This window comes from Cupressus sempervirens, chromosome 11, assembly GCF_028749045.1.
Source record: "Cupressus sempervirens isolate cs-2001-9-10 chromosome 11, ASM2874904v1, whole genome shotgun sequence".
Taxonomy (NCBI): Eukaryota; Viridiplantae; Streptophyta; class Pinopsida; order Cupressales; family Cupressaceae; genus Cupressus; species Cupressus sempervirens.
In genome coordinates, this window is record NC_143128.1 from 649954879 (window position 1) to 649968946 (window position 14068).

At 36.8% G+C, this 14068-nt stretch overlaps 1 protein-coding gene across 4 annotated transcripts in view; it reads right to left on the reverse strand.

Annotated features, from left to right (window-relative positions):
- Positions 1-14068, reverse strand: part of LOC149531442 (uncharacterized) — a 323857-nt gene that overhangs the window by 206313 nt on the left and 103476 nt on the right. For all 4 annotated transcript variants that reach the window (XM_089808939.1, XM_089808937.1, XM_089808938.1 and 1 more), the window contains exon 15: positions 6854-6943. In XM_089808939.1, the coding sequence (XP_089665065.1) occupies positions 6854-6943 (90 nt within the window). The remainder of the gene's footprint in view (positions 1-6853; positions 6944-14068) is intronic.

Sequence of the window (14068 nt, forward strand, 5' to 3'; positions counted from 1 at the left end):
GATCTACCATATCTCTGATGCAGTGATATCAATATGCTTTGACGATTGTGAAACACTGGATTAGCTGATAGTTTAATACAACTCTGGTTATCGCAATGAATGATGGTAGGCTTCAAAGTTTCTCTGAATAGATCAAATAAAAGCTTTCATAGCCATATGGCTTCTCTGGCTCCAAAGGAGGTGGCTATGTATTCTGCTTCTATAGAGCTTAGTGCAACTAAGGACTATTTCTTGTTGAACCAAGAAATCATCCTAGACCTAAAACTGAAGCAACATCCTAAAGTACTCTTACGCTTAGTAGAACTGCCTGCCCAATCTGAATCTAAACCATGAAGATTTATCTCAACTTGATCATCTCTGATTACCATGCCAATAGTTCCTCTTAGATATCTTAGAATATGTTTAGCTGCCATCAACTAATCTTCTTTGGTGTAATCATGAATTGACTCAAGGTGTAAGTAGTATAGCATATGTCAAGACGAGTATTCACTTAATACATCAATGAGCCAATGATTTGTCTATAGAGAGTAGGACCAGCAGGTTCAGATTTGTCCATGTCATCCTTCACTTTATGTAGATTAAGTTCCATAGGAATAGAAGCTAGTTTGCAATCCATCATTCCAAACTTAGTTAGAATATCAACAGTATATTTGCCTTGGTTTAGAAAGATATAGTTTCCCTTTTGCCAAACTTCCAGTCCTAGGAAGTAGTGAAGAAGACCTAAGTCCTTCATGTCAAATTCAACTATTAATTCTTGTTTGCATTTTCTTATAAAATGTTCTTCACCTGTAATTAATAAGTCATCAACATATAACACTAGAATAACCATATCATTTCCATCTACTTTGAAATATAGATTAGGATCAACTTCATTTTTTCAAATACCCTAGCTTTGTAAGATAATTGTCTATTCTTTCATACCATGCTCTTGGAGCTTGTTTGAGCCCATATAGAGCTTTCTTTAACTTGCATACACGAGTATTCTTGTTATGAGCAATAAACCCTTCAGGTTGTTCAATGTACACTTCTTCAATTTCACCATTTAGAAAAGTTGCCTTAACACCCATTTGATGAACTTTCCATCCTTTAGATGTTGCAATGGCCAAGATGGTTTTAACTGATGTATACCTAGCAACTGGAGCAAAAGTTTCCTCATAATCAATACCTTCCTTCTATGAGAAACCTCGTGCTACAAATCTAGCTTTGTATTTCTCAATGCTGCCATTAGGTGCATGCTTGATTTTGTATAGCCATTTGGAAGAAACTACTAATTTCTTTTTTAAGTCTAAGTACAATGTCCCATACATCATTTTTTAATATTGAATTGTATTCTTCAAGCATAGCTTCCTTCCAAGGTTGACTTGATAAGGCTTCTTTAGTGTTAGAAGGTTTTAATTTGATAAGTTTTGTTACTAATGCAACGTAATAAGACTGATTTCTTGTTTTCTTGCTTTCTTTTAATACTTCATCAGGTTCCACGTGATTTTCTTCTATGAATTTTCTAGCCCAAAGTGGTCCCTTTTTATTGTTGTTAGTTTCAACATTATCCGAAGTAGGTATAGGAGATGAAGTGTCGTTCTCCCTCTCATTCTCTATCAGATGATCTTCATTTGTCTCAATGGTAGGTTTTGTAAATATCTCATCATTATTTTTAGAAAAGTTGAAGTTAATTTCTTCTTCAAATTTAACATCCCTACTGATTTCAATTGTTCTCTGACCTAGGATATAGACCCTATAGCCTTTGGATTTTTCACTATACCTGATGACAATTCCTTTCTTTCTGGATGGCTCTAGCTTTGTTCTCTTTTCTTTAGGAATGTGTACATAGATTGGACACCCAAATATCCTTAGGTGACTTCGATCTAGTTTGATGCCTATAAATACTTCTTCTATAGTGGTATTGTCTAAGACTAATTGCGGAAATCAATTTTGAATGTAAACAGCAATGTTAGATGCTTCAGCCCAGAACGAAGTATGAAGGTTTTGATCATGCATCATAGCTTTAGCTGATTCAACAATTAATCTATTCTTGCATTCAACAACTCCATTCTGTTGAGGATTATAAGGTACAAAAAACTCCCTCTTACTCCCAACAGTAATGCAGAAATCTTTAAAAAATTTAGAGATGTACTCTCCTCCATTATCTAATCTTAAAGTTTTGGTTTTCTTTCCTGACTGATTTTCTACTAGAGCTTTGAATTCTTTGAATTTTGAGAGTACTTCACTAGATTCCTTTTGTTTTAGGAAATAGATCCAAGTTCTTCTAGAAAAATCATCCATAAAGATTACATAATAGAGGCACCCATTTGGAGAGGGTACAAACATGGGACCACATAGGTCAAAGTGAATGATTTCGAGTATTGCTTTAGATTTATGAACACTTTTGAGAAAGGTTTTCTTGACATTTTTATCTAGAGCATGGCCTTTGCAGCCACCTAAGTGATCTGATTTTAGATTAGGTAACCCTTCGACAATTTTCCCTATAGTTGACAATGCTTGGAAATGTAGGTGACCTAGTCTCCCATGCCATATTTCTATAGACTCTGAGATTTCATGACTTAGTGCAAAATTTTGTTGATTACAAAGTTTATATAAACTCCCATCTCTAACACCAATAGTGATAGCTTGCTTGATGTTAATATTTTTAGGCCAAGACAAAACTATCTCTTCTTGAAAAGCAATTTTGTATCCTTGATCAGAAAGGCCAGATATAGAGACTAGATTTCTTTTAATTCTAGGTACATATAAAACATTGTTGAGTTGAAGAGTAATGTCAGAACTTAGTTGAATAGAGCAAGACCCAATACCTTTAATTGGATGCGTGGAGTTATCCCCGATGGTTACCTCTTCTAAGTGGCATTTTGAAAAGTTTTTGATTTTGTCTCTAAAACCTGTTATGTGTCAAGATGCTCCATTGTCTATGATCCAAGTGCTTTTGTTTGAGTTTAGCTCACTGGAGAGTGCTAGATAAAATGCATGATTTTCTTCTACTTCCTCCTTTTCTTCTTTTATTTCTGCTAGAGCAGCTTGAATTCTTTTACATTCAAAGCAAACATTATGAGAGTGACCAATTTTGTCACATTTAAAACATCTCACTTTTGACCAATCTCTTTTCTTATTAGGTTTGTTGGACTCTCTCCTATTTTGATTGAATTTTCCTTTCCTATTGAAACTTGCTTGAAGTGCATGAATACCTCCCTCTTGATTTAGGCTTATCCCCCTTGAGACTAATCTTGATTCCTCTTGAGTGCATTCATTCTTGAGTAATTCAAATTTTGGAAGCTCATTTCAAGAGCTTAGTCCTCGAAAAAAAGTTTCCCAAGATAGAGGAAGTCCCCTTAGGGCAATCATGGTAAGTTCTTTATCATCAACTTGACTTCCAATTGTGGCAAGCTAATCTTTTAGTTCAGAGATTCTTAGAAAATAGAAAGTAATACTTTCCCCAGTGTTCATTTTTACGTATAATAAATCTTGTTTTAATGTCAACAACCTGCTAGTATTATTGATTTCAAAAGTGTTCTTGCTAGTGGAGAACATTTCAAATGTTGTGGAAAGACTAGAAATAGACGGGAGAATATGATCCTTAATAGAGTCTATATTATTTTCATGGCTTTATTATTGTGCATTTTCCACGTTATTTTGTTTGAATCATTTTCTAGAATAGTTTTATTTGTTTCTACATATTCTTCTAATTCAATTCCTCGTAGGATTATCATGACACATATTTTCCATGAAGAAAAGTTTGAAGCCCCCTCCAATCTATCCTCTAACCTTTCATTGTTAACCAATTTTTTAAAAAATTAAAAAAATGGTAAAGTCTAAATAAAATTTAAATTTTATATAAGTTCTGAATAAAATTTAAATTTTATATAAGTTCTGAATAAAATTTGTTATCAATCTGGCTCTAATACAATGTTATTTTTATAGGATCTCTGATAGAAATAGTAACAGATTTATATCAGACTTTTTACTTACTTGAGTAACTTGAATGCAATAGGTAGATACCTTCAAAATGCTTCTAATATGCTGTGACTGGAATGTTGAATGCTGACAGGAATGTATTTTGTAATCTGCAATGTTTCATTATTGACCATGGGACTGCAAGTATGTTATGTCTTTCATATTGCCTTGTCCACCAATGAGAACAACTGTATATATATAAGTGTAAAGAGTTATGACCCCATAGGGGCATGACTCTACGTGACCAATGTTTACCGTACAGGTAAAGAAATCAACATATACAGACAATGAACATGAACAGCAAAATTATATTCACATACGCCAGACATACAATATGCTTCATAATATTCGCAATAGCAGATGATTGATGCTTTACAATGATCCCAGACAGAATATAAATACTACCACCGAACCTTCCCGAAGGAGTCCATCGGCCACAAATATTCTATCCGCTACAAACTATTTACCAACGACGTCGACTACAGAATACAAAAACACCGCCGGACCGTCGGCTAACACCATCCCCCCCAAAAAGAAAAGTCGTCTCCTGACGACTGACAAAATATCTGAGACAAATTAACAAACAAAATACATTAACAGAGTGACTACAACAAAAGAAATCTGCTTCTGTCACATCACTTCCACATTCATCCCGTTACATCTGTAGCCTTTGCTAACACAATACTGTCTCCTCAAGCTGACCTTGATAGCCACCTGTGCTGCTTTCTCTGTTTTCAATTCCTCGGTACCCTGAGCCAAGTGTCGCTGCACTACCTCCAACTAGATGATCAGCTCCTCCCGAGCTCTCTACGCATCCACCAAGACAGCCTCACAGCCAACACCTGCTCCCACTGCCTCTGGTACACAAACAATCCATGCCTGCAGCAACTTGAACTCTTCTCAACTGGTCAGACTCCCACGACTGATATCCACAACGATTGGGGGTCCAGGGGGCAACGCCCCCGACGGGGTCGAGGGGCAGCGCCCCCGCGGGGTCCCACGTTAGCACTTCGCAACTCACACAGATATGCACGGAACCCACCATTTCTGTCATTTTCTGTCGATTCTGCACTCTTTCTGACAACCACTGATGCTTCCCCTTCCCTTTGGCATCATCTGCTGCTCATTCCGAACAACTTGAATCTGTCGTCGTTTTTTTTTTTTAAACTGCTTCCTCTACAATCCACCACAAATCCCTCTGCACACAGAAATTCTTCTCCTTCTGGCAGAACAAGCACTCTTCTTTATGTCTCTATTTCCCGCGGAAGTCTGGCTAGAGGAGGGAATGGAGTCTGGCGGGAATGTTTTTTACCCACGGCCTTTCTTTTTACCGGCGAAGACTGCCCGCGGACCTTCCCTTGTTACCGGCGGAGAAAGACAAATTTTATGCCCGCGATCTTTTCCCTTACCGTCTAAGACTGTTATAAATTCTGGCGGAAATGATTTTAAGCCCGCGGGCTATCTTTGGCGGAGGCTGCGAAAAAAAATTTGTGCCCGCGGGCCTTATAACCACCCGCGGACAAACTGTCCGTGGGGACCTTCCGCCGTCTTTCTCTGCCCGCGGACAGGCAGTTGTCTGCGGGACTTCCACTACCCACGGACAGGCAGTTGCCCGCAGGACTTTTCAGTCCGCGGGCCTTTCTGTCCGCAGGGCCCTTCTTTTTTTTTTTTTTTTTTTACCAACGACGTCGACTGCAGAATACAGAAACACCGCCGGACCGTCGGCTACAGAATACAGAAACACCGCCGGACCGTCGGCTACAGAATACAAAATACCGCCGAACCGTCAGCTACAGGATACAGAAACACCGCCGGACCGTCGGCTAACAACCAAAGGTAACGTCGGGTCATGACCCTACATGGTCATAAACTAATGTTTGTTAAACATAAACATACAACGATTTAATCAAACCCGATAACATGTTCGATAATGATCTCAATGCTTATCAAAAGCAATACAAATAAGACCCAATCCCTGATCAGAGATGATAGATAAATCTGAATGTAATCCAATGCAGTCGTAATATCAAGAATGATAGCACCCGATGTGAATCGATAACAGCAGTAATATGCCTGATCTGAATCATGTCTAAATTATATGTATACATATCAGTACATATATACGTATGCATATTATCATATGTACACACACACACATATATATAAGACGGAGCATAACATATTCAGGTGCTCAATATTATTCGACTGAAGCTAAACTTTCAACATTTTTGTCTCTTTATTCATTTTAGAAGCATTCTTGCATATATAGATCATTTATGATCTTAATCTAATAACACATTCATTATTTTACCATAGTATAAGACAACTCAAATGCAATTATGACAAGACAAAATTCACAATTACAACCGCCAACAAATCTTTTCTGTAATGTTGGATAACAAGGCTAAATCACCTATAATATCAGATCTTTTATGAAGCATTGTAACTATTTTTTTTCCTCTAGAATCTTGATATTGTCAATATCAATCTACAACAGAGATTAGCGCTAAACTTTGGCAGATTAGAAGATGTAATAAATATAAATGTTAACATCTGAACATATGCAACTCAGTGAATATAAATATATATATAGTGACTTACATTTAAATGTTTGTGTTAACCTATATATATATATATGTGTGTGTGTGTGTGTGTGTGTGTGTGTAAGTAATGTGTTGGGGATTGAAGCCTAAATGAATACTTAAATAAGTAATGATATGCAGTTTCATCACAGCTTAAAAACTCTTTAAACCTGACAAATCAAGTGCATAAGAGAAACCTGAGAATTTTCCTAGAAGATAATAAGCTTTAAATTAAGATTTTCCACCAAGTTAAAAGCCAAACAAATCATTACTGCTGCCATCTTTCTTTTGTTGAAGAACAATTAACTTACAGTGCCATTTACTACATCCACTGCAAGATGAAGGACAACTTGGCTCTTATTACTTCCACCTCCTTGTAGCATCTTCAATGCAAGGCCTACCTATAAAACAAAATATTAAATTCTCCTCTAAATATACCAAGAAATTAATCATTTGATTTAATTGGGCATGTGAGTAATTTAAAGAAATATGAAAGAGTAATGTACGTTAGTAATATTCCACACATCTAAGATCATTTCAATGAAGTTAAACAAATACCACTCATTGTAATGTTTATTCTGTGACAATATTAGTAACTATAAAAAAAACATTTTTTTATAAACAAAAACTTATGCATTCAACAAAAATAATATATTGAAAACCAAAACTCATTTAAAAATAGCCATTACTTTAATAGGGCAAAGGCCCAAAAGGGTAACAATAGCAGACTTACAAGCAAAACTAAGATGTTTAGAAAAGAGCCATAAGAACCTCTCAGTAGATTTCAAGAAAGACAGAGTCAGCAATTTTAAAACAATGATTGGCAAAGAGCACTCATTCAGCTTCGGGTTGATGGAAACCTGGAATGTTATAGGCCATTACTTGCCTCTGGTAATAAAGATTCCAAGTGCAATTGTCTTGTGCAAGATTTGAGCCAAGCCATCATTCATCTGGATTGGAGTGAGCAGCTGTCTTCTGACAATAACCGTGGCAAGGCATATCTTGGCCTTCTTCCCCGAACGACGGTGCCCAATAGCTTCAGTTTTATCAAGAAACTGCTGACATTTATGATGCAGCATATTTAGTTAGCCAATAAGATGTTTCAGGCAGTTTTGGACTGACTTCATTTTTCATCTGCTGTTATTGGTGGGTGGGGAAGTGATGTGTATCCCTGAAAGCAAAAGATATCACTTCCCCTCTTACCATTGTCTGAACCACCCCATCATTGGTGTACTGTTGACAAGATTATGATCAATCAGGAGCAAGAAGAGGAAGCAGGCTGTGGGATTTTCTCTACGGCAAGTCTTGAAACTTTAACTATATAAAGTTATGAGCTACTAGACAATCAATGAGTTAACAATGTTTAGTGTCTCAAAGAAATTAATAAGAAAGAAGTGAGAAATGAGTGGCTTAATGTATAATCTCGAGCCAATTATTCAGTGATCCTTAATAGAACAATATCACCATCGTCATAAACTATTTGAAGTTGAAGAATTGGTGTATCAGAGTTATGTTCAATTTTCCATCTCAATGGCCAAGTTGTATTATTAATGTCACAACTTAATGTCATAAAACTATTCATGATATACATGACTTAACTGTCTATGTAATATCCCCTATACCAACGAAAAATTTGATAAATAGATCATAGTATTAAAATAATAAGAAGAAGAAAATAAAATAAAATAAGATAAAGAAATACTAATAAATTTATATCTAATAACATGTTATATTATAATAAATAGAATATTTATAATTACACAATATAAGATATAGTTATGTCTTATATGTCAAAAATATGAAATAGAAATATCATATCAATTATTATATGCAGAATAGCGTCTTAAGACATAGCCAATAACACCTAGTGACTAAGATTGACCACCTACAATGGATGATATGACCGTTCAGTTTCTACACACCAGCTATACAGTCTTTACCCAAACACGAAGACAATATATTATTATTACCCGATAATCACTATTGGCTAATGCATGGTACCCAGCCGATATAAGGAGTTAGATGAATGGTCTCTAATAATAATTGATTACTTATCACTAATCACTTCTTTCTATGTGAACCATCACTCCAGTTGTAAAGGAATAATGTGACCAAGAATTGTTTGTAGATATGTTTCCTTAATGTTCTAAGCGTTGCATCCATTCATCAAACATGGTATAAAGGAACGTGAACTAGGGAGGATACAATGGTCATATTACTATCGAAATTAAAAACATATTGGTTCTGAGTTCAATATATTGAACAATACAATTTATGGAGACTAGAACGCATAGTATACAGTTTCAAACAAATCAATACACACTGCTTCAGCACACACAGGAGAATCACCAGATAGAAGACATCCGAGCAACAAAAAAGGCAACGCATTGTATTCTCCCTGCAGATATAAATTGAAATAGAGCGCACTCCATTGGGCACCAAAGAACATTTTTTAATGCATTACCCTTTATTTCTTTCAGGATCCCTCAGCTGAGATCAACCTATAAGAACGCATGCACTACACAGCAATTGCCAGGAGTATAATACATACTCAACAAATTGGACCATATTCAAACAGCAGCAAACACCTCGCGACGTTGAAGTTAAATCATCGAGCCTTTATATTTAGTCTTGGCATTTCACTAGACAATGGACAGTGGGATCGACTCATCCCTAATCAGTAAACACATACATCAGTGATCTTTTGAGTAATTTTCCACAAAGAGCCCCTAAACACATATCTTATTTTTGCATATTCTGGATAGGAAGTCCAACGCAAGTTCCAGATATAATGTGGCTGAAGATGCACCACATATCAAGATGGCACGAACCTGCATAAATTAATATCAGATTGACACTATTTAACCATTTGTATAATGCTAAGGTTCCCAGTTCGGCCCAACATTATCAGACCACTTACATGGTATTGATATATCTAATAGTCACAATAATTCTTGCTATTACGTAAATCTTAAAGATCTTTTATAACTTTTCCTTCAGTTGCAAGATATCACTTTGTACTATCAATGACCATAAAGATTGTGAATTGCATATTTCAGAAATATCCAGTGTAACACGGGGACGCGTCCCCCCCCCCCAAAATTGGGCCGTTTCGGAGACGGGGACGTCCCCGGGACGGGGGGACGGCGTCTCGGCGTTTCGGGCGGCGCCACTTAGAGCGCCACCGCCGCCAGAGACGGCGAGACGTCTCCGAGACGGCTAGAGGTCTCCGAGACGGGGGAGACGTCTCCGAAACGGCTAGAGGTCTCCGAGTGTGGGGGTGCGGGGGGACGCCAAGGAGTCTCCTTCATTGAGGGGGGACGCCAAGAAGTCTCCTTCATTGTGGGGGGACGCCAAGGAGTCTCCATTGATTTGACATTTTGATTTGGACTCTAGGAGACTTGTAGTTTTTGTTTGCATTATATACTTATTTTGATATCATGATTCATGGCACATGATACTTATTGTAATCATCTTTATGTCATGACTCATATGATCATTGATTACTATTAGATAGTAGAATCTAGATACTCATACTATTGATTTGAAGGCTGATATATAGAGTTTAGACTAATATTTATTATTTGTTGATGTTCAATGTTTAATGTTCATTGTTTGTTTGTCATTTGATCATGAATCATGATATTCCAGTTGATATGGTATATGCTATACCATATGTATAGTATATACACCCCTACTCCTTCCGCCACCCCCCCATCCCCCGCCGCCGTCCCCCTGCTGTCCCCAAATCAAGGCCCCTCTGTCCCCCCGTCTCGGAAACTTGTCCCCCCGTCCCCCCGTCTCCCAGGGCGGTGTAACTATGGAAATATCTGAAATAGAAAGGATTGGTCATCAAATACAACTCTTCTACTTCTTTAAGATTACATTTTCAAATTATCATAATTTCGTTCTAATAGTAATATTGACTATTCACTCTTAATATTCAGTTGCCAAAGAAATAAGGTAAAAGAATTCAAGTATTTGTCCCAAAGATCTTATAATATCTAGAAGGGACATTACAGTGGTATCAGAGAATAATCTAGCAATCCTATGAGTGAAGGCTTATGGAAACTTACGAGAAGACAAATAAAACCACATTGAACGACTTAGCAAATAAGGTGAGATCCTATATGGAGCAAAACAACCAAACCAACCAAACTATATTGAATCAAATGGAAAATAAAATCAAGCACTTCTCCAAGCATTGCAAGATATCGGAAATTCTATGAACAATTTGAGAGGTCAACCCAACCACACAAGAGAGACTAGCTCCACTCACTCAGAAAATAATAACATGTTTTATACAACCAAAATACCACAACCATCATTCTTATGCAGAGTAGAGCTACCAAGAGAAGAAGAGGGAATCGAACAACCAATGACTAGGACTGAAGATATTGCAAGGGCATATGCAACTCTAGAACCTAACATTAGAGAAGTAGCATCTTTCAGAGAATTATGTGATGATAAACGAAGGGAGACATCTAGAAGGGCTGTAAATGAAGAACTCAAACATAAAATCAACAAAATAAAGATTCCCCATTTTAATGGGTTGGAAAATATTACACCACACCAATGGTTAGAAAAATTAAACACATGTTTTTTTCTAAATCCCATGACCGAAGAAGATGCCTTGCAATTTGCTATAGTGCATCTAAACGGAGCAGCATATGATTGGTGACACCATGGGCGTATCTCATTGGGACATAAAGATGTAAAATCCTATGAAGAATTCACCCAGAAGCTCATGAACAAATTTGATAATAAGGACATCGAATGGTATTTCCAAGAACTAACTCAACTCAAACAAATGGGAACAATGGAAGAATATGCTCACAAATTCCAAGAGTTATCAGTAATGGTCCCAGACCTTTCCCAAAAGAGACTCACTTATATGTTTATAGAAGGATTATAAGACTCCACCAGGCACTTTGTTAAACCACATAAATCTCAAAACTTGGAAAAAGCCATCAGAAAAGAAAAAATGGTAGAATCAAACCCTTCAAAAGAAAGATCTAAGAATTTTTCAACAAAAAGTATAGAAATGAAGACTCAAGAAAGGACCCTAGGGAGAAAGAATGTTATTTTTGCAAAGGGAAATGGAGCAGAGGACATCAATGCCCAAGCAAGGAAGCCCAAAAGAAAAAGGAGGACACACTGAAGAAAGGCATATGTTTTAGATGTGACATAATTGTGACAAGAAAAGTCAACTTCATAAAATAGAAGCAACACTTGAAATAGACAAGGAAGAAACTTCAAACAAGAGTGCAAAGTGTGATCAAGCGAATTTCAACAATATCTAAGTAGAATATGGGAATAGGAAATCATTGGCACTTCGAGGTCATATCCTAATCAAGAGATGTAAATGTTAAACAATACTTATATGTAATTATTTTTATAATTATTAATAGAAATTTAATATTTATGTTTAAATAAGTAGAAACAGTAGCAATTAGGGGAGAATTGTGAAGGCACCCTATTGTAGTAGCTGTAAGGAAAATTATTCTGAGGAATCTTACTACACTATAATCCAAGGAGAACCGATAAGGCGCCCGATTGTTAGCACCTTCCCAAGGCTGCAATTAAGGGAGAATCGCTAGGGCACCCTGTTACAATAGTATGTTAGGGAGAATCGCTAGAAGGGCACCCTGATACTCTATGATTAAGGGAGAACTACTAGGGCACCCTATTGCAAAAGAGACCTAGGCTGCAATTAAGGGAGGATTGTGAAGGTCACCCCATTATAGCGATAGTCAAGGGAGAACTGTGTAAGGGCACCCTACTATTGTAAGTGAGGGAGAATTGCTAAGGGCACCTTATTGCTGAAGTAGTTGAGGGAGAACCGTTGAGGGAACCCTATCACAATAGTGGTCAAGGGAGAACCACTAGTAGGGCACCCTGTTGTTGTAAGCGAGGGAAAACTGCTAAAGGCACCTTATTGCAGAAGTAGTCGAGGGAGAACCGTTGAGGGCACCATGTCACAATAGTGGTCATGGGAGAATCACTAGAAGGGCACCCTATTACACTGTGATTATGGGAGAACCACTAAGGCACCCCACTACGGAGTAGAGATTATATCTTTAGAGGCCTTAGGACATGGTAAAGTCTACCCTACGGATTAAATAGAGATGGATAGGGTAAAATAAAATATCTAGAGGGGCCTAGAACAAGACAAAATCTCCCTTGAAGATTACAAATGTATCCAAAGAGGGTAACCATAAGATCTTGTCCGAGAAAAGGACACATCAAAGGGCAAGGCAATGCATAAGAAGGAGCATGGAAGTGTCATTATAAAGATAAGTCTTAAGTTGAATTATTCTTAACAATTTAAATTAGGTATTACCATCTCTTCATTTGATAAGTTTGTTTTCATAATAATATCACAGTTCTAATCTCAAGTTGAATTTTTTATTTCAGGATCATCCGACTGAACATGAAAGTACTTTGAAGGTTTGCATTGCTTGAGGGCAAGCAATTTGAGAAAGGGAAGACTGTCATATTCCCTATCCCAACAAAAAATTTGATAAATAGATAATAATATTAAAATAATAACTAGAAGAATAAAATCAAATCAAATAAGATAAAGCAACAATATAAGATAAATAGAATATTTTTAATTACACAATATAAGATATAGTTATGTCTTATATGTCAAAAATATGAAATAGAAATATCATATCGATTATTATATGCATAATAGTGTCTTAAGGGATAACTGATAACACCTAGTGACTAAGATTCACCGCCTGCAGTGGATGATATGGCCGTTCAGTTTCCTACACACCAGCAATATAGTCTTTACCCAAAAATGAAGACAATGTATAGTCATTAACCGATAATCACTATTGGCTAATGCATGGCACCCAGCCGATATAAGGAGTTAGAAGAACGGTCTCTCTAATAATAATCGATTACTTATCACTAATCACTTCTTTCTTTGTGAACCATCACTCCACTTGTAAAGGAATAATGGGACTAAGAATTGTTTGTAGATATGTTTCCTTAATGTTCTAAGCGTTGCATCCATTCGTCAAACATGATATAAAGGAACATGAACTAGAGAGGATAGAATGATCATATTCCTATCAAAATTAAAAACATATTGGTTCTGAGTTCAATATATTGAACAATACAGTTTACGGAGACTGGAACACATAGTATACAGTTCCAGACAAATCAATACACACCGCTTCAGCACACACAGGAGAATCACCAGATAGAAGACATCCAAGCAACAAAGAAGGCAACACATTGTATTCTCCCTGCAGATATAAATTGAAATAGAGCGCACTCCATTGGGCATCAAAGAACATTTTTTAATGCCTTACCCTTTATTTCTTTTGGGATCCCTCAGCTGAGAGCAACCTATAGAACGCATGCATTACCTGGCAATTCTCAGAAGGACAATACAATACATACTCAACAAATTGGACCATATTCAAACAGCGGCAAACAATTAGCAGCGTTGAAGTCAAATCATCAGGCCTTTATATTTATTCTTGGCATTTTCACTAGACAATGGAGAG